At 30.7% G+C, this 19,823-nt stretch overlaps 1 protein-coding gene across 1 annotated transcript in view; it reads left to right on the top strand.

Annotated features, from left to right (window-relative positions):
• Nucleotides 1–12,190, top strand: part of LOC106468378 (type 1 phosphatidylinositol 4,5-bisphosphate 4-phosphatase-like) — a 35,183-nt gene extending 22,993 nt beyond the window's left edge. The window contains exons 5-8 of the mRNA XM_013928799.2: nucleotides 328–377; nucleotides 703–793; nucleotides 5,062–5,116; nucleotides 9,270–12,190. Coding sequence (XP_013784253.1) covers nucleotides 328–377; nucleotides 703–793; nucleotides 5,062–5,116; nucleotides 9,270–9,355 — 282 coding nt within the window. The 3' untranslated portion in view covers nucleotides 9,356–12,190. The remainder of the gene's footprint in view (nucleotides 1–327; nucleotides 378–702; nucleotides 794–5,061; nucleotides 5,117–9,269) is intronic.
• The last annotated feature ends 7,633 nt before the right edge of the window (nucleotides 12,191–19,823 follow it).

Below are 19,823 nucleotides of genomic sequence, written 5' to 3'. Positions count from 1 at the left end.
ATTAGTTTTCATATTTTTTCGGTGCTGCGGTTCACCTGTTGAAAACCACTGGTATAAGATGATGTGAAGGTTAAGCCAGAAAATAAACAGTGAAATTGTTAATGCTGGACAAGAAAGATTTACTCACTGTAGCAGTAAAACATTCCTGAATCTAGTTATTGTATTTGCATTTGCTGACTATTGAATGTGTATTTCAGTTTCTATTGTTAAAAATTAGTGAAAACATGCTGCAATTCACAGCAATACAGGATCCACAAAATGCAATTGATTTATATGTTTATTGAAAAAATAGCCAGATATATTTTGTTCTTCATTTTTATTTTACAGTTCAATACCCTTAACAATGCATTGGCACGTTGCCCTCATTGTAGAAAAGTGTAAGTACATGTGTACTTTTTGTTTTTTTCACAAGACATGTAAAACCTTGTATAGATGTAAAATACAGAATAATGTTAATATTTTGAACAAACAAAATAAATCACATTTACTAATTCAGATTTATTATTTATTTCAATAAGCAAAAAATGTTTCACTTTCTACAAATGCTTTGGATTGATTACTGTTGTCTAACTTCTAAATGTGTATTGAAAAGATAATTAAGGTGTGCAAATGTTTTAAGATAATAAGACGTTAAAGAAATTGTATTGTAGTTCTCCTTTAAGGTTTTAATTATGATTAATGCATCATATATTTTTTCTTTAGTTCAACTGCTGGCTCCGAATTTGCTCGTCGACGAGGCTTTATCTGTTTACTGTTAGCAATGATGTTTTTGGTTATTTCTCTAGGAGTAACGGTGAGAAGCTGAATATTTGTTTTAATATATTTAATATTTTATCAACATTTTCACAAGAACAAGAAATTATATTTAATAAGTAATCACTTGGATGAATGTAACTGTGTATGAAAAAACATTTGAATACTAATTTCTATTATAGGATTTGTTGTTAATCTGAATAAAACATTACTACGTTTTGAAAAGAAGCCATGTTAACCATGGTAAAATATGAAAATATCCAAAGTTTTATGAAAAACAAACAGAATTATTCAAGGTTATTTACTACTGAAGTGCTCTAAATCAGGATATAGAGAATGTTTAACATTTTTGTATACAGTTAACACTAGCTACATTGTACAAAATTAATTTATTGATTTTATGCATTTCCATTAACTCAGGTTTATCTTGCAAATTTTTAACTTGTATTTCAGTAGAATGTCACCTATAAAAATTGTGACCTTCATATATGGTTAAAAGTGTGGTGCTAAGATGTGCCTTTTCATTATTGGTAGTTTTTATTTATAATAAAGTTTGAATTAAGCAAAATCAAGGTCCACACTTAAATTTACTAGTTTATGTATCAGAGGGTGGGAAAAATTAGGTACAAAAATAAATCACCTTATTGTTACACAAATACAGGAATATTAGGTAAAAAATATTTATATATCAATTTAATTATTTGAATTTAGGTCCAATGATGATATATGACCTTGCCTTCAAATCAGATAGAGTTAGTATTATTCATATTGACAAATGGATACTAAGGTAGCAATGAGACTAAGAATGCTGTAATAGGATCTTTATTCTCTCAATGTTTTCACTACAAGTTTTCTTCAGAAGAGTGTGACACCGTAGTGCCTTACAAGGGTATATATACAAATTTTCCCAGATTAGGTTCCTGGTCACTGCGTCTGCCTCTCCCTGATTGGTTCATTAGGAAGCAGGACACCTGCCTAAATGGAAGGAAACTAACATTGTCAGCAAAGGGGTGGAAAAGCAACAAAGAAAAGCTATAGAAGCTGCTTACATCTTATTAGAAAATAACATAATAAACACCACAGTGGGATACTACAAGTGAGCAGAAACAGCAGTGAGACTAGTGAGATGAGAGCAGGATGCTGATGGAGGTTGACAGATGATGATATAAATCAGTCAGGGAGTGACACAGTGTGGCGACCAGGAACCTAATCTGGGAAAATTTGTATATATACCCTTGTAAGGCACTACGGTGTCACACTCTCCTGAAGAGGATTTGTTGTTGAAACATTGAGAGAATAGAGATCCTGTTATAGCATTCTTAGTCTCATTGTTACCTTAGTATCCAGATAGACTTATATCAGAAATACTGTAAATCTTTTCTAGTTGAGATGTTTTCTCTGTACCAACAACTTCATGAATTTTGGTTCTGAATGTCCTTTACGAAATTAATTACATGCATCAACTACCCAAAGATTTTCATTCTTCCACTTGCCACGTGACTTACTGTGCAAACACCAGGGAAACTAAATAAACTTAGCTTTCGTGCCACAAGTCAGATTTTTCTTATTGACAGTCATGCTGTAAACTCCCATGCTTCAGGTTACTCTGTTCATGAATTTCAAAGTCAAGATAGAGAATTCTATAACTCATTCAAATTTTTTGGAAGACTCACTCACACAATCTTCTGCTAATATGCAGGTTGATCCTCTGGCTGCATGGATCAGCGTATTAGAGCTGTTAATCTCAAACTGTCTGTTTGTGACCCTGTTAGGTTTCCCAGTTGTGTGAACTATCGTAGTGCAAGAAATCTACCTTCCTCTTACATTGCTGAACAAACCTGAGGAGCAGGATTTGTTTTACTAGTCCTAATCCTGAAGAAGCTTCTACCTAAAAGTATTAGTGTTGTGTTACATAATTCAATTCTTGAATCCTTGTATCTTCTGTACCTTTTCCTGATATTTTATTTACTGTTTATACTTCAGAAATCAGCAGAATGTTAAATTTCTATGTTCCTTACATTTGTCACACATGTGGCTTTAGTGAGATCATCTTCTACTTCACATCTTTCTTTACAAACTATATACCACCAATCAATTTTTGGGGGGGCGGCCTTTTTCCATGTATTCCTGTCAGCTTTCTTCCCTTCATCCTATGATTTGATCATTTTGAGACCCTTTTATCTTACCACCTGGATCCTGTGTACCTTTGACACTAGCACACTGTGTCGTGCTGTGGGATATTTATCTCTCTTTAATATCTCAACAGTTCTCGAAAGGACTTCCTTTTTGTATCATTCTGTTTTTGCAGTATTTCATCCAAACTAGGTTCATGTTAAAGAGAGGTGCATCAGAAGGAGCTTGTTAAGGTTCTGATGACTTGTATTTTTTTCTTTTTGTTGTACCTATTTGAGACATCTGGCAGGCTATAGTCACTACACTGACTTGCATTCTTTTTCTGCTATCATTTTTCTACATCCAGTGCATAGTTGAGTTGCTTAGCATAGAAGCAAACAGGGTGGTTATACTGAAACTACTCATTAGGCATTTCATGCGTATCCTCCATTCGGATGACTGAGGGAAGAGGTCATCTAGATTCACTTGTTCATGTGTGGAACCCTTGATTTTGGGATCTTTGAGGTCTAAAGATTCTTTAGCTTAAACTTTTCCTTCAATAAGTTATCTCACGATTTTCTACATTTTTGACTTTTAGGGGGTAGTTTATCAGTTCACTGCCCTTTTGTTTGAACAGGCTTTGGCTTCATATGTTTCTGTTGATAAATTAAAGCCTTAGTTGGTCATCCCCATTCACTCAACATTGACTTCTGCTTTTATATGAATGAATTTTATATGATTGGATTCTTATTGCTCTGTTGTTTGTTAAATCTTTAGAACATAGTTTACCACTCAGTTTGCTATGTGTCTCAGTTAATACTATCTCACTATTTGGTCCATCTGTGGTTTTGGAATAGCACATTTCAAGGGACTCTTCATCCATCTTCAATGGCTCTTCAAGCCTTGAATTTCATTTGTGCAAAGTTCTGCCAAATATATCCTTTCTGCTTTGAGAATGAAGGATCCATTTCACTTTGTTATTCCCTTGGAACATGCTCACACATGTTACCCCCAATGAGATCTTGCTTCCCAGTGGCATTTGACTACAGATTATCTTAACATCTTTATCTTTGAGCATGTCACATTCCAAGTGTGATGAGCATTTTGGCAGATTCTCTTCCCAAGATCATTGGCTTCCATGCAGAGAGTAGACTGCTCATTTTTGTTTGTCAATGGTAATGCAAATAGATGGGTTGTCCATTGGTTGATACATTTTCAATGGTGGACATCCATCTTTTTCCTCTCTACTAGTGTCCAGTCCTAGTTCTAGCTTTATACTTGCACTTCTCTCTGCCTTCCTCTACTGGTATTTACTAAGATCAGTTCCACAAAGAGTCAGGTTCTCCTCATTTCTAATTTCTACTTTTAGTTACTTTATAATAATAAATAAAGAATACACATGAAAAACAAGAGATATAATGTTTTCCTGTGACTTCTTTCTTTCTTTGTCTTTTTCTTCTTTGTTTTTTTCTGTAGACTGTCAATGAAAATTAAACCTACGTTTTGTACTAATGGTACTACTACACTAAATATTTCTTTATTTAATTAAACACTATGTGCCATGAGCCTTTAAAAATTCAGATTGATGTGATTCCCATGAGAGTAAATTTAAAACTGAGTGATGAATTAGACAATGCTCTGTACTGAAAGTAATGTTATATACATCATTTGTTAGATTAGACTTTGCTTTCTATTGGTTGTAAATAATATAGTATAAAATGTCAGAGAAAAATGTTGGCAGTTTGTGAAAGAGAGTATGTGACAAGTAGGTGTGACGTGTGGATCTGATGTTCTAATTTATGGCTCCGTAAAAAATTAGATGGAAGGCTTTAGATGGAAAGATTATGCTTTGCCTGAATAATATCTATATTATAATGAGTAACTTATGTTAAGTTCCATAGTTCTTTGGGGGGTGGGGGGTAAATAAATTTGAAAAGAAGACCTTGAGAGCAAATATCACAATTGTCATACTAGGGAAAATTGGGGATTTTTAAAATTCAGTTTAATTAAAACTTGAATGTGACTGCAAAAGGATTAATCATTAAGATTATTTTTACTTCTTAGTAATCCATAGACCAAATTTCATTGATTGTGTAACATTAGAATAGAATGTGATGCTGTTAAATAATATTTTGTACTGGATATATGAACAGTATGAAAATAGATATTCATATTGTATGTGTTTGTTTCTTATAGGTTGGGACTTATAAAATAGCTCAAAGGTCTGGAGGAATGTATGTTTTATATGTTGGTAAGGCTTTTTTTTTAATAGGAATATATATGTATATACATTTCCAAATTCTATTTGAAATTAAAAATTCCGAGTTAAATTATTAAATGGTATGAAGAAAATTATAGTTGTTAAAATAAAAGTTTTATACTACTATTTAATTAATTATCCTTTGCTGTGTAATACTGTTGATGTTGAATCATGCACACTTTGTGCTTAGTAAAGAGGAGAACACTTCCTTGAGGTATACCCCAGACCCACCAAGAAAAAAAGACCTCTGTCCATATTTACTTATGTTTTTTACTTTACAGTAATGTTTCTTACAAGAAATTTCATTCAACACCAACAGGGAATGACCCAGGACAGTAGGTAATTAGGTCAAAAGTAATCTATCTACATTCCATGACCAATATTCTGCTAATAAAACATACAATAAACCAAAGAAGATGGAAAACACTAAATATGCTTTTCATATCATATATTTGCCACTTTTGAAAGCTTATAGCTTTTTATATGTACATTTTTCAAAATTTTGTTGGATGTATAAAAATTTTAATTGACATCCAGAGCAAAACACATTGTCTAAATTTTTCCAACAGCTTATAGCTGGATATTGAAAAGTGCAGTTAAGTAGAGTATCAGATTTGGCTTCCACATTGGTTTATAAAAAAAGGGAGCTGTCGTGAAAGTTTGAAAACTCTCTCTTTCATTGTCAGTATTTAAGTTTCTGAACTTAACAAATGCACTTGTATATGTTTTACTATTGTTCATGTAATCCAGTGCTGTTTCTCTTGTTTCTTGAAGTTCTATCTATACAGTACTTCTGCTGTACAACTAACTAAACAGTTCTGTTTATACTTTCTTTTTCATTGAAAGAATCTTTTTGTTTTCCATTTATAATATACAAAATAGGTGATCTCGGGTATTTTTATTTATTTATTCTTTGACAAAGCTTACAATTTGCAATTAGAAGGACATGGCCATAGTGGTTATTACGCCAAACTGTGAATTTGGGGGTCATTGTTCACGTCTCGTTACCAAATAATTCATGCTCCATAGTAGATCTGAACAATTTTAATCAATAGAAGGACATGGCCTAGTGGTTATTGTGCCAAACTGTGAATTTGGGGGTCATTGTTCACATCTCGTTGCCAAATAATTCATGCTCCATAGTAGTTCTGAACAATTTTAATCAATTACCTACAAGCAGCAATTCCATTGATTAGTGTTACATAAATTAATCAGTTAGTCAAAAAGTAAATTGATTAACTGAATGTGCATAGGGCCAATCCAATTGACCAATCAGGCATTAGAAAAGTAATGTTCACTATAATTCTAAATTTACTATGTGTATCTACATGAAATATGGCAAGCTTTTAATAAAGTGTACAAGTCCATTGTACAAAAATGTCAAATGTGTTAAAAAATTACTTGTACTCAAATATGTGTGTGGATTGACTTTATCAGTCTGATTCAGACTCTGACCAGTTGAAGTGCAAAAATAAAAATACTTTTGTGTATCATATAGTTTACATAACCTCTGAAATACCTATTGACAGTTTTTTAGTATCCCAGTATATCTCATATTTACTCTCCTCTACCACAATCTGTTACTAAATCAGCAGTGTAGATTAAAATAAATAGTTAGTACCTCTGACATCAAATACATACCATGTTGAATGGAACTCTGGAAGAGGTCATGATATTAGGTTTAATCAAAATTGGTATTTTCAATTATGACAGCTGGCAACTGCTGCCAACTATTTTTTTCATTGTGAACTGCTGACTAGGGGGAAGGAAATAGACTGATATCACCTACTGGTAACTTTTTTTGGGGGGGCACTATTATCTAGAGGGAAGGCAATCAGTTGGCAGCACGTTCCATGAATTATTTTTTTGCTTTCATATGTTATAGTTTGAGGGAAAGATGTACTAATCAGTTAATCAAATGTGGTTGATTAGTGGGGCTTTTTGGTTAATTGATTAGTAAATACCACTAACTCCCAGCTCACCTTCATGCTGTGGTACCACAACCATGTTATTAACATGATGGTCAAGTCCCACTATTCAATTATAGTAGCTTAAGAATTGGTGGTGGGTACTGTTGACTAGCTACCTTCCCTCCAGTTTATCAGTTCAAAAGAAGGGATGGTTTGTTCAGTTAGCCCTTTTGTAGCAGGTTAGCACAAATATTCAAAACGAACAAACAAGCATGTAAAAATGTTTCATTCATACATTGTATTAATTTCTTTTCATTCAAGTATCTCGGAGAGTGATGTATCACAGAAACATTTTTCTTATCTTTTAGCTCTGCTTTATACATGACATACACATGATCACAGTGTAGTGCTTCAACACACCACTTCAAAAGTAACATGCAACATAACTCAAATTTTAATGAAGCATTGTAAAAAAAAAATTATTTCCAGAATTTATGAGAATAAATACTTATATTAATAATCTAGTCTAAAGCTTGAGCATTTATGCAAAATTTGTAGTTACTGTATATGCTTTGCATACAGTCAGCAGAAATAATAGCTAGACATAACACCCAACCAAAAGACACAAGGAAAATACTTGCTATTGTGTGTTGGTAATTATTTTGCAGGCCAAAGAATATGATTTACATACACTGAAGATGTACATCTCAAGATTGCTTGCTAATTTTCCATAGTAACTAAGTTAGTTTGCATGTAACAATGAAAATATGTACTTTCTGTAAGGATGTGACAATTTGATATCAATTGTTTTCATGGTTAATAGCTTATACACTTACCTAACTCTAGTTGTTTATAATTTGTAGAATAAAACATAATAAAAAGAAACCCACAACACTGCAACTCTTCTTGACAATGATACTCTGTACACTTGATAAGGAATATGATAAAGAAGACAAATACCAAGAATAAGCAGGAAAGAAATTAAAGATTAGCAGACATTAGCATTATGCAAACAGCATAAAGTCATAAAAGTATTCAGAAGCCACAACACGAGACAATCACAGTTAGTACATATCAAACCACTTAAAGATCCATTGGAGAAAATACACTCTTCATAATATCTCCTGTGAATGTAGATTTCAGTGTAATAGAGAAATAGAAAGGCCACCAAAAGTCCCAATTGAGGAGTATAATAGACACACAAGGTGCTCTAATACTGATATATATCTGCAATAGCCATCATACCAGTGAAGAAGACTACAGTTAAATGGATTATTACTAAAATAATGATATATGAAACCATACAAGAAAAAAGAAAGGGCAAAAGAAGCCTTCTAATTTTACATAACTGACAACTCACTTAGCCAACCTAGCATGGAATTCTCTAAAGCCTTGATAACCTTATTGAAACAATTAAAATATTTGGTTCTAATTGTGGAAGATTCTGTACTAGTGGTTAGCACACTAGCCTATCTAACAAGAAAACCAAGGATCAAATCTTGGCCCCTATGCACAAACAGTCCTTCATGTAACTTCCCTGAAGAAGACATCATATTATCAACTAAAATGTAGGACATAAACCAATTAATAAATTACTAATAAATATTTAGACTTAGGTCATCATATAGGCTGCTAACCACGATAATAAATGAAAATGTGTTAATGAATGTAAATTGTTGTACAAAATTTGTAAATAAAATGCATTGCATGATAGCCTAACATATATTACACTATGTGTAAAAAAAAAAATGCATCAAAAGTGAATAAGAATTCATCAAAAATAAAGTGTTGGATATTTTTGTAATGCCTCCAGTGTATTCATGACAAGGCTGCAAGCTTACTTGCTAAAGTTTGTATTTCAATACCAGTGGAGGGCAGAGCACAACTAGCCTATTAAGTAGCTTTGTGCTTAACAACAACCAAACCAAGTTTTGTAATATAAATTGAGAAAGAAGAAATTACAACTTGTAGATAAGAAAATATTTTAACTTGTATATGGTGAAAACTAAGTTATCATGTTACATTTCACACATGTGTGAAACCTTGTATGCTATGATAGCATTTTAAAATTTTGATGTGAAAGACTAGCTAAACTACAGTTGATTTGTTCTCTGCTACAATGAAAAATATTTTATGAACCTAATTTGCATATTGTAAACAATTAAAACTTTGTTTACATTTTAAAACACTATCTACTCCTTATATTAATCCCTTTTTTCATTTTTCTATTTCAGGTTGTTTTCTGGTTTTTGCCATTTTCTTTATTCGATCCATTTATTATTTTTCAATGAGGATAAGCACAGTTGAAGGTATGGCCTAAGTGAGATTAAAATATCAGGCTTGTAATGATGCTACTTAAGTGCCGTTTCACCATTGCTTGACAGTTATTTCCATAACTGTGATTTATCTTTGTAATAGTAGAACACATTAAGAATGGTGTTTAAAGAGACTTATTTTTCCAGATTGCATAGAATAAATAGTAGTATGAAAATCATTATATGTATATCTAAGATACTTGCATTTTCTTTGGATCTAATAATTTTGCATTTCTATAACATTTGTACAATCATACATGTTTGTGAAAGTTTTTTTTTCTTTGTAGACCTTCCAAACTGATAGTTTTTTAAAATAATTTTTAAATTTATTGATTTTTTTCTTATTCACTAATAGATTATTTTATTTTCCTAATCTGAATTGTGTTCTTAACCTTTTTGGATCGGATTTACCTTGATCCGTTGTTGGTTGCTTTTGAAATTAGGGTCATGGAAAAGTTATAATTGTGCTTAAGATGCATATAATACGGTTCCTGATGTATTCAAACTTTATTTTTGGCTGAATGTATGTATATAGATATTAGTCATTACACAACTGTATCAAATCAACTTTTCAAGTTTGCCACTCAATTTTGAAGACTTTCAAAATGTTATTCTCAGTTTTTGCATCTTTTTAATGACGAATAAATTATAAAACTATTCATGCTAACTATCATAAAAAATCAGCTACTATAAAATGACTTTGGGTACCAAATCAACAGGTATTAAAAAACTGTCATCATGTTATTTTTATTTGTACTAGGTTCATCAAACACTGACAAAAGATTTTTTTATTTTCTTTTATTGATTATTATATATTCTCCCTACAATATAAAAAATCTGACCTGTAATCAGAAAATGGTTTGAATGAACAGATCGTAGAAACAGTTCCCAATTGTGTTATACTTCTGCTTCTGTTATTTTTTCTTTTTTTTTCATTTGTAATTTTTTTTTTTTTTTTTTGAGTTTCTCATTTTCTGCCTGTATTTTTCGAAACATGGTGTTAATAATACATTTTTATATTGTGCTTAAATATAAGGTGGATTTATGAGGTTCTTGGTTTCAAAATAAGGTGTATTTGGTTATTAGTTACTACCATAAGTTTTGTATCTCACAACAAATATATTTTTGATCCTATTTTCAAATTAAGATTGAGATTAGTCTTACATCAGCCCTAGTCAAAATGCTTGGAGTGTTTTCTGAATATTTGTTTATAGAGAGATCTTGTGTTAGAGAAAATTGCTATCTAACTTGGTTTAGCATTACATAAGTAGACAAAAGCTTTTTCTATTCTGTGGTAGTGGTGACATTGACATTTAAAGACCTAGTTTAAAAACTTAGTAAATATATAGAAAAAGATCTCCCTGGATCTATTTCTTAAAAGTTAAATAAATGCATTGTAAACTTTTTGGTACTATAGATGTAATGTCTTTATGTAATATTGGGGGCTAAAATTAATGTTATCTATGAATTAAACTATTTTATTCTATTCTATTGAATTGTATGTACATTTTACTATAACATAAAAATTTACTGCTGAAACGTCACAGGTTTGGCATACATGTGATTCTGATGTAAAATTAACTTTGTAGATAGTTGATATAATTTATGGTTCAAATTGTGTTTCTTTCATATATAAGTAGTTAATGTAAAACTTACAATTTTTGATGTGCAAAAAACAAATAATTGAAGGTAACTAAATCTGAATTCATAAAATAAAGCACACATATAAAATAATTCTTCTAGTCATCAATTTTTAGTGCAATCTTAAAAGAAAATTGTTTTGAATATTTAGTTATTGAAAAAAGGTCATTTTAGGCTAAGTTCAGGTGTATAACATAGCCAAATGTTTTGCATCCTACTCTCTATTACCCATACTTCCTGTTGGATTTCCAGTTAAAAGAATAATATAGGTTGGAAAAGGTGAACATTTAATAAAACAAACTTTTGAGATTTGAGAGCTATAGCAATGAAACTGTAAACTGTTGGTTTCAGTTATCGTAAATACTCTCATTCTGCCAGTAAAAATAGATGCATTTGTTTATTTTAAAAAATGTTTTGCAATATGAAATGCTATAGCTTTTACTTTATTCAAAAGTAGCTTGATTTTTTTCTACAATTATGGAATATGAAAAATTGACAGGCAGCTCTGCTAGTTCATAAGTATGACAACATAAGATGATTAAAATATACAGTTATATCTCTATGAATGGGTATATGGATATGTATAGGTTTCATTGTGTTGTTGTTTTTACATTATATGTACACTTGGACTTGGATGAATATAGAGGTTTGGTAGTTTTTTACTATGCTTAAATCTTTGTAATTTTGCTAGAAGTAAAAAGTTAATAGTGAAACTTTACGTTCTAAAATTTAAAAAAACTTTAGTACACTGTAATATTACTTCTTTCTAATTATTGATGTAGTGTTTTGAGAAGAAATGTTACTGTTTATGTTTCTAAAAATCTAATGATATGAATGTTCATTGATTTGCTTTTAGCTTAAATATATCTGGCTTGAATTTCCATTGGTTTAAGTATGAAAAATGTGTTTTTGGGTAGCACAGATAGTAATAACCTATGTAAGCATAATCATTATAGAAACTCTAGTTTTAAAAAAGTAACTGAATTAACATGTGCTTTTCTACAGTGCAGAAATGGTTGTGTTGTGGTGTTTGCCACCAGCTTTATTGCCATTTAAGTTTTACTAAGTTATTAAAACAAATATATTAACAAATCTGCATCTGTATTTTGCATAATGTTTGTACTTACAATTATAATAAATTTTTTGGAGCTTATAATTATAAAAATATAAATATCTTCAAGGGGGGAAAAAGATAAATAATATCAAACTAAAATTTGTAAAATAATTTAGTTACATCAAGGAAGAAAATCTATAGATACACACACATTTATATGTAGTGTTAGTTTTAAAGAATTGTGAACTTTTCCATCATGCTTTTATGTATAGTAGATCCATTCAGCCAAAATCTGTTGCTTAAAAAAGGTTTGAATTGTATTCCTGGATTATACGTTTGAAGTAATTTTATACCCCAGAAATGCAGTGTGATCCAGCTTCAGGAATTGTAATTAGTTTTTATACATGAAGTTATTTATAAAAATAAGGTTTGTTATATGTGCAATAGTGTAATCTTGTATATATTGCAAACCGTGGTGACTGTCCAAGTGTTCATCTGTCTCCCATTTATGGCTGCCATTTCCCGCACTGTGTTTGAAAAGCTGTGCATGCAGGCAAGGCTCAATATTCAATTTTGAAATGATGGGAGAACAAGCATGAATAATGTTGATTGTTGAAGTCTAATTTTATTTTGCAAGCAGGATATTCTACACTAGACTGTTAGGAGTCAAATACACTATCATTCACATTTCAAAATGTGACATAACTTAAAGAATAAAAATGTAAATATATTATGTGTTATGGCTCTTATCATGACTGAAATGTTCAACAATTACTTTTCACAGTAGGCAGTATAAGTAACTGAGAGCTTTTTATCCAAATAAAACTGAGAGTGCAACACAATTGACCTTTATAAAAGTCCATGAAATAACTTAAATTGATAGATTAAATGTTTTCCATCACTGGGGATGGGTACTTTTGCTTGTTAAATATATTTCTCAAATTACAATATTTGAGGTCCAAGAATCACATTTTTAAATGTCTGTGTGAGACACTTAAGATGCTAGGTGACCTAGTGGTTCTCCAAAAAAATGTGAAACTTTTAATTCTAGGATCAAAATATAAAGGACAGACATTTTATTTTTTTCTTAAAAGTATTTAATAAATATTTATTCATCAGTTTACACTCGAGTATATCATTAACAGTGAAAAATACCTAACTAATGAAACAATGTCATAATCATTATAAGTAAAATACTTTAAACAGTATATTTAATTAGCTGTGCTCGTTTACTGGTGTATTTTTAATTCTGATCTAAGTAGGAAGCTTTCTTTGAACAGAAGTTAATATTAATTAAAGTAACAGTAAAGGACATATATCTGCCAATATGCCAAGTGCAAAAAAAAATTATCTTCAACCTATTAATATTTCCTAAGTTCATGGTATTCAAAAACATATAGGATTGACAGAAAATTGACTTTCCTTCTTTTGGGTAAATAAGGGGAAGAATGCTTAGATTATTAGGTTTCTTTCATAAGCTAACCTATGTGAAACCAAGAATATGGAAATAAAGGTAATTATCAAACTACAATTGTATAACAACTGAGACATAGTACAGTGAAATGAGAATATCACTGTGTTTAAGGCATGATTATTTTGAAACTGTTCTCTGTTTACATTTTATAATTAATTCTATTCATAACTTACGGTCTACTGGCTTACATTGGAAGAATGAAAAAGGTATCGTGTGCCTATGTACATCAAGAAATATGCACTTGTGTGCACGCACACACGTGTGTGTGTGTTTATATATATATATATATATGATATTTTGCTTGAACTAACAGTATACTATAGTGCTTGTTTGTTCGAACTGATTAACTGTTTTTAGCACCCCCCCCAGTAGCACAGCGGTATGTCTGCGGACTTACAACGCTAGAATCCGGGTTTCGATACCCATGGTGGGCAGAGCACAGATAGCCCATTGTGTAGCTTTGTGCTTAACTTAAAACACAACTGTTTTTAGACATTCCAGGTATATAAAAACAAAGTAATAACATATGGATTTATTGTTTCAATTTGGTTAAATTTTATAGCTTTGTATTGTGTTTGGAACTCTTTTCTGTTTCTCAGAAAGCATTTATTGTTTGAAAAGGAATGGTGTAAAATTTGTTTTGTTTTGTTTATTACATGTTATTAGTAATACCACAATATTACATTTAAGTATTAATAGTTAATAGTAGCCAAACAATATACAAAGAATATAATGAATATACATGTGAACTATTTATGTGAAAAGTTTTTGTTTTCCTATCCATTAGTCTAAACTTTCACATCTTTGTAATTTTGGTTACAAGTACAAAAGTTTATATCCTTCTTGAATTGAAATCCTTCTTATATTGAAAAGATAATTAAAAATTAATGCATGTATAAAACCATAATCAGTGAAAGTAGATTGAAAATGTGAAATGAAAAATGAAAACTTTTTCAAATGCATTTTAATATATTATTCTGAACAGTTAGCAGACATATCGTCGAAACATTGACGTGTAACCTCGTTCTCCACAAGTATACAGATATGCTTATTTGTCAGTTTTCCTTTTTTAAATCAAAAGTTTAGAAATTACATTTTTAGCAAAACAGAATTGTATATTTTATTCTATGTAGTGTAGAAACTGTAACTATGTTATATTGCTTTGTAAAACTGAAGGATAAGATAGATTTATAATATCAATTAACTCCTATTATAAGAATAGTAAGCTTCGATCCTGCAATACGGACTTACAACAGTAGAAACCGGGTTTCAATACCCATGGTGGGCAGAGCACAGATAGCCCATTGTGTAACTTTGTGCTTCAAACAAACAATCCTACAAAAAAAAGTTTCCCTTTGACATTATTGTACAATTTACTAAAATCTCATCAACATCTTTGTTACCAAGTTATCAGAAGACTTGAAGATGTTTTCAGAATTATTTTAATTGCAAAATGATGAATCTGATAAGTGATTGCTATTGATGTCATAAACTAAACAAAAGAATAAAAGAGAAAAAGTGCAGTTTAAGGCTAATAATGGTATTGCTCTGGTTTATTTAAAATTCTCCATCTTGGCTTGATACTGGAAAACCTATATTTGAAATATCATATGAACGACTACAGGTATAATTTTACAAAAAAAATCAAGATTGAAGTTCTTTCTTTTTTTAATCAAAATCAAATCATTATAATAAGTGAGATAATGTACATGTGAGATTAATTTCAACAACTTAATGTGCAGTTTTTAATCATACGTTTAAACTCATGAATGTTATTAGTAAGAAATGCATGTAAGTTTTAAATAAAGATAAATCCTAATAGTTTGGTCTTTTTATTCCATTGTCAACATGACAAGAAAATGAAAATTTAGCACACATGTTATACATTGTTTTGTGGGCGAGTCAATGCATTCTAAATTTTTGTTGCATATTTTCTAATTAATGACTTGTGTAAAATTATCTGCGTTCTTTGTATAGTTTTTGTTTTAGTTCTGATTAATTAAATGGTTTATTTTAATCAGATGATACTAGAATTTTAATGGTAAATTATGCATTGTAATCTCGAAATAGGATTATTTGAGGTTGTAACTGACTACAGGTTTTTGTAGATTTGTATGAAGCTGTTAAGACATGCCCAAGATTATTGTATGAGTTTCAAACTGTCACTTCCAAGTACTGTGTATTTTATGGCGGTTTATCAAGAACATCAACAGAAGTCACGAGTTGGATTAAATTTGGCTAATTCTGCGTACACCTATTTCTAACAGTGAAACTTCTGTAATTTTACTACACTTTATATTGTTTATAAAAGTTCTAAATGTGTAACACTCATTAGATGTAAAAAAATTATATGAAAGTTGACACTAGAGACATAAATAAATTGTCAAGAGCAGATCCTTGGGGTTCTCCTACCACCATTTTCCAACGTCATTAAAATCGTTAAATAGAAATATAGAGGTGGAAGTGGTAAAAAGGTTATTTTCTAGTATTATTTATGTTCGTATACCTATATATGTAGAAAAGGGTATCGATCATCGTAATGTGTAAAAGGTTGAAGTCAACCGTAAGAGATCTTTTTTTTAAATATATATATAACAGCGCTTAATATGAATAGATTCTGAGGGTCACTTCAATATCCTGACTAACGGTCAGCTCCAGACAAAAATGGGTTTGGCCTTTGTTTTTGTAAACCGATAGTTTTGCTTAATTGGCAAAAGAGTAAGTCGAATTACTGACGTTTAACATGTTCGCTAAATATTAATTTAAGCAGGCGTTATGAGTTAATGTGATTTATTAGTCATAAAAGATTGTGTGCTAATTAGTGAATTTTTCACCACAACAATTGTCAAGTGTATGGCCTTTGATCTTTGGTCAATCTAACAATCCCTTAAAAAATATTTTGGATCATTTTGATATACTATGACCTAACAGACGTCGAGATTTATAGGGTTGGCCAATCCTTCCTAAAACAAAATAATACACTTTTTAATTATTCATTGAACGTTGTGCGCTTTTGAGTTATAACAAATGGTAGTATGAAAACTATAATAATCTTTTACAGTAAGTTTGTTGAATACCTAGTAATATGAGTTCAGAATTTTAATCATAATGAAATATTTAAAACATTATGATTTCCTTTACGATTTCAAACGCATAGATAAATTAATAAAATATAATTATGTAACCTAAACTGAATCTTCACGTAAATTACAAATATGCCCTGAACAGAATTATTAACGAGTAGTATAGAGCCGGAAATAAACAAACATGACCTTCACCCAATTTCGACAAGCTCTTGTAACGTGCCGAGGGCACTGACCCATCAACAAAGCCAGGGGGCATTTTGCTAGGTCGTATAACAGGATTACATCAGCAACACCAGGGGTGAAATGGTAGGTGACACTAGATAGAGAGTTACTAACATTTATCTTTTTCATATTATAGTATTTGCTTTTATAATTAATTATCATGGAAACTCTCTGGGACACTATAGAGATACAGAAAACTAAATGTACATTCATGAAATTCCCAATATTTGATGATTGTGGTACATCAGGAAATTTTCTAAGTTACTACTTTCTGTTTTAAATTATAACTCGTATATTTGTTATTTAAATGTAACTCACCAATAGTTATATATATGCGTACTTCATATACTTTAACTCTGACAATGAAAAACAAATTTTGTATGTCAGTAAAATAAATTTCTCTATTCATACACTCAACATAACAATACAGAAAGCTAAATGTAAATTCGTGAAATTCTCAGTATTTCATGGTCTTATAGGTTACTGCTTTCTGTTTCGAAGTTGCTACTTTTCTGTTTTCGATCTAGAAACGTACATATCTTGTGTTTAAATATAACTCGCCGAGGTCTTGTAAAAGTCTAACTTCTTGAAAATGTAATGGTTTAGCCACATAAAGAAATAACAATGTTGTCCATTGTCATACAGTTTGGGCTGTGTTCTTCAAATTTAAATGATGGGTAGCAGTTACATGTAGTTTCTGATTTTGTTTGGTTTAACAATGGAGAATGGATTTTGTATGTAAGTAAAACAAATTTATATATTCATGCACTCTACAAAACTATTGAAAACATCTTACCTTTTGAATTACACTTGTACACGTCTTCCAAGTTGGGAATAAAAATTGTGATCTAAACACATGAACATTCCAACTTTTATTTAGGAAAGTAACTAATCTACTTTACTTCTGGTAATTCAAAAAAGTATGGTGCGTTTTTTCGTTTAGCATAGAATATAATGTAATTTTTTTTTTTTTTTTTAAATTTCTGAAAAACTTCAGACAGTGCTGTATGGTTAATACCCTACTATAGGGTTGAACTACCTTACCGAATATGATACTACTTCTCTACCTTTCCCCTTGGCTGCATCCCGACTCTTTGAAGTTTTTCAGAGATGAAAAAATATATATTTATCATCAGTGTATGCTAAATAAAAAATGTACAATACTTTATTGAATTATGGGAATATCAGAATGCATAGTAATAAGACTGATAACATTTCTTTACAAATCTTTCTTTTACCACTGATTCAAAATTAGAAAAAAAGTAACAGCATCTAAACTGTTCCCACATATTTCCCTTTTTGTCTTTCATAAGTCATCTTGCAAGTTTACTCTGACTGTTTAGCTACAAACCTAAACAATTGATCTAAGATTGTAATTCCTTGTCTAATACATGAAGTTTTTCAATAGAAATTAGAAACATTCAGTTCGCAGGTCTAATTCAGTAGAAAAGTATTCAAGAATTGTACGCTAACTAATATCTACTAGACTTGTAAGAAACTGAATTCAATCTTGAAAATTTTGTATTGTATAGTCCATTTATGTTTCAGTTTGTGTTATACCTAAGAATAGTCGATAAACTAGTTTTTTGAGTCTACAAACTAAAATCTTACATTATAAATACATAACGTTTTATGTATTGTTGAAAGAGCTTTATTATATTTGAATACTTACATGCTAGAATACTTGGATATATTGTAGGTATAGTGTGAAATTGGATTCTTCGTGAGTAGTTAGGGTGAGGACCGTGCGTCTTGACGCCAGAGGGACCACGTTTGTGGATCACAGGCAACGGGAAGGGGTAGAGATGATAATGTCATCAGAGCGCATATTGCTAGTCTGCCATGATATCAGAGACAATGACGTGTACAACATGTTTAAATATGGCTAGATTTAATACACTAATTTATTAGTTCTATATGTAATTACATTTTCTGACCAATTTTATGTAAATTGTCTAGAAAAGCATGTTTACTTAAATATTATGCAATAACTTAAAATTACTATTTCACTAGTTTGACTCTAATTATAACTCAAGTGTTTATTTCAAAGATTTTCAGTAACATGTTTATAATAAAGAATTCTGGACACATTATTTAGTTTTTACACTATTAATTTTCTCACAATAAAGATTTTGCAATCTGATATATGTAAAAAGACATGTCTATTAAGGACATATTTATATGAAATCATTTTACAACAAAATCGTGAATAAACATATCATTACCATCTTTGTGGGATCCAAATTTAGATAGGAGTTTTCGTTTTGACACTTGTCGACAATGATAATAAGCATAATATATACAACACTGTCCACGCAGTCGAATACTGTCCTTGCAGTGATTTTTTGTTTAAGTTCACGTTTGACAGTTCTTGATGAATTGTTTTATGTGGATGCAGTCCTAACAGATCATAATATTCTCATTTTTCATTTCGACCAAAGTAAATACTGACCCAGTGGCTACCAGGTTTATGATTCGGATCCAGATTGACGATGTACAATTGTTTTACTGCGTGGTCAGGTAGTTGATCAGTGCATGAAAACGTTTTACAACAAAACTATGAACAAACATATCATTACCATCTTTTTGGGATCCAAATTCAGACAAGAGTTTTAGTTTGACACATGTCGACGACGATAATAAGCATAATATATGCAATATTGTCCACACAGAGACGAATACACACGAACTTAATTTATAAACGTTAAACAATATTTCACAACAATCACTTTAGAATAACTTTTCAAAAAGTATGAGGTTTCATTATACAACGAATGGTATCAGTCTATAACAAACAATATAGTTGATTTGTCTCAAATTAAATATATTTTGAAACAGTGTTAGGTAACACCTAAAAATCAATGCATTTAACTTGCACGGCATACGTTTTTTACCGTTTCTAGAGCTGGATAATGTTACTATTGCATTTACTGTACTGCTGAAAAGTTTTTGTCACACCTAATATTTTTATAAATATACACTGAGTGGTCACAAGT

Source organism: Limulus polyphemus, unplaced genomic scaffold, assembly GCF_000517525.1.
Source record: "Limulus polyphemus unplaced genomic scaffold, Limulus_polyphemus-2.1.2 Scaffold2985, whole genome shotgun sequence".
NCBI classification, from domain to species: Eukaryota; Metazoa; Arthropoda; class Merostomata; order Xiphosura; family Limulidae; genus Limulus; species Limulus polyphemus.
Note: the sequence above shows the minus strand (reverse complement) of the source record. Positions and strands in the feature narration are given on the sequence as shown.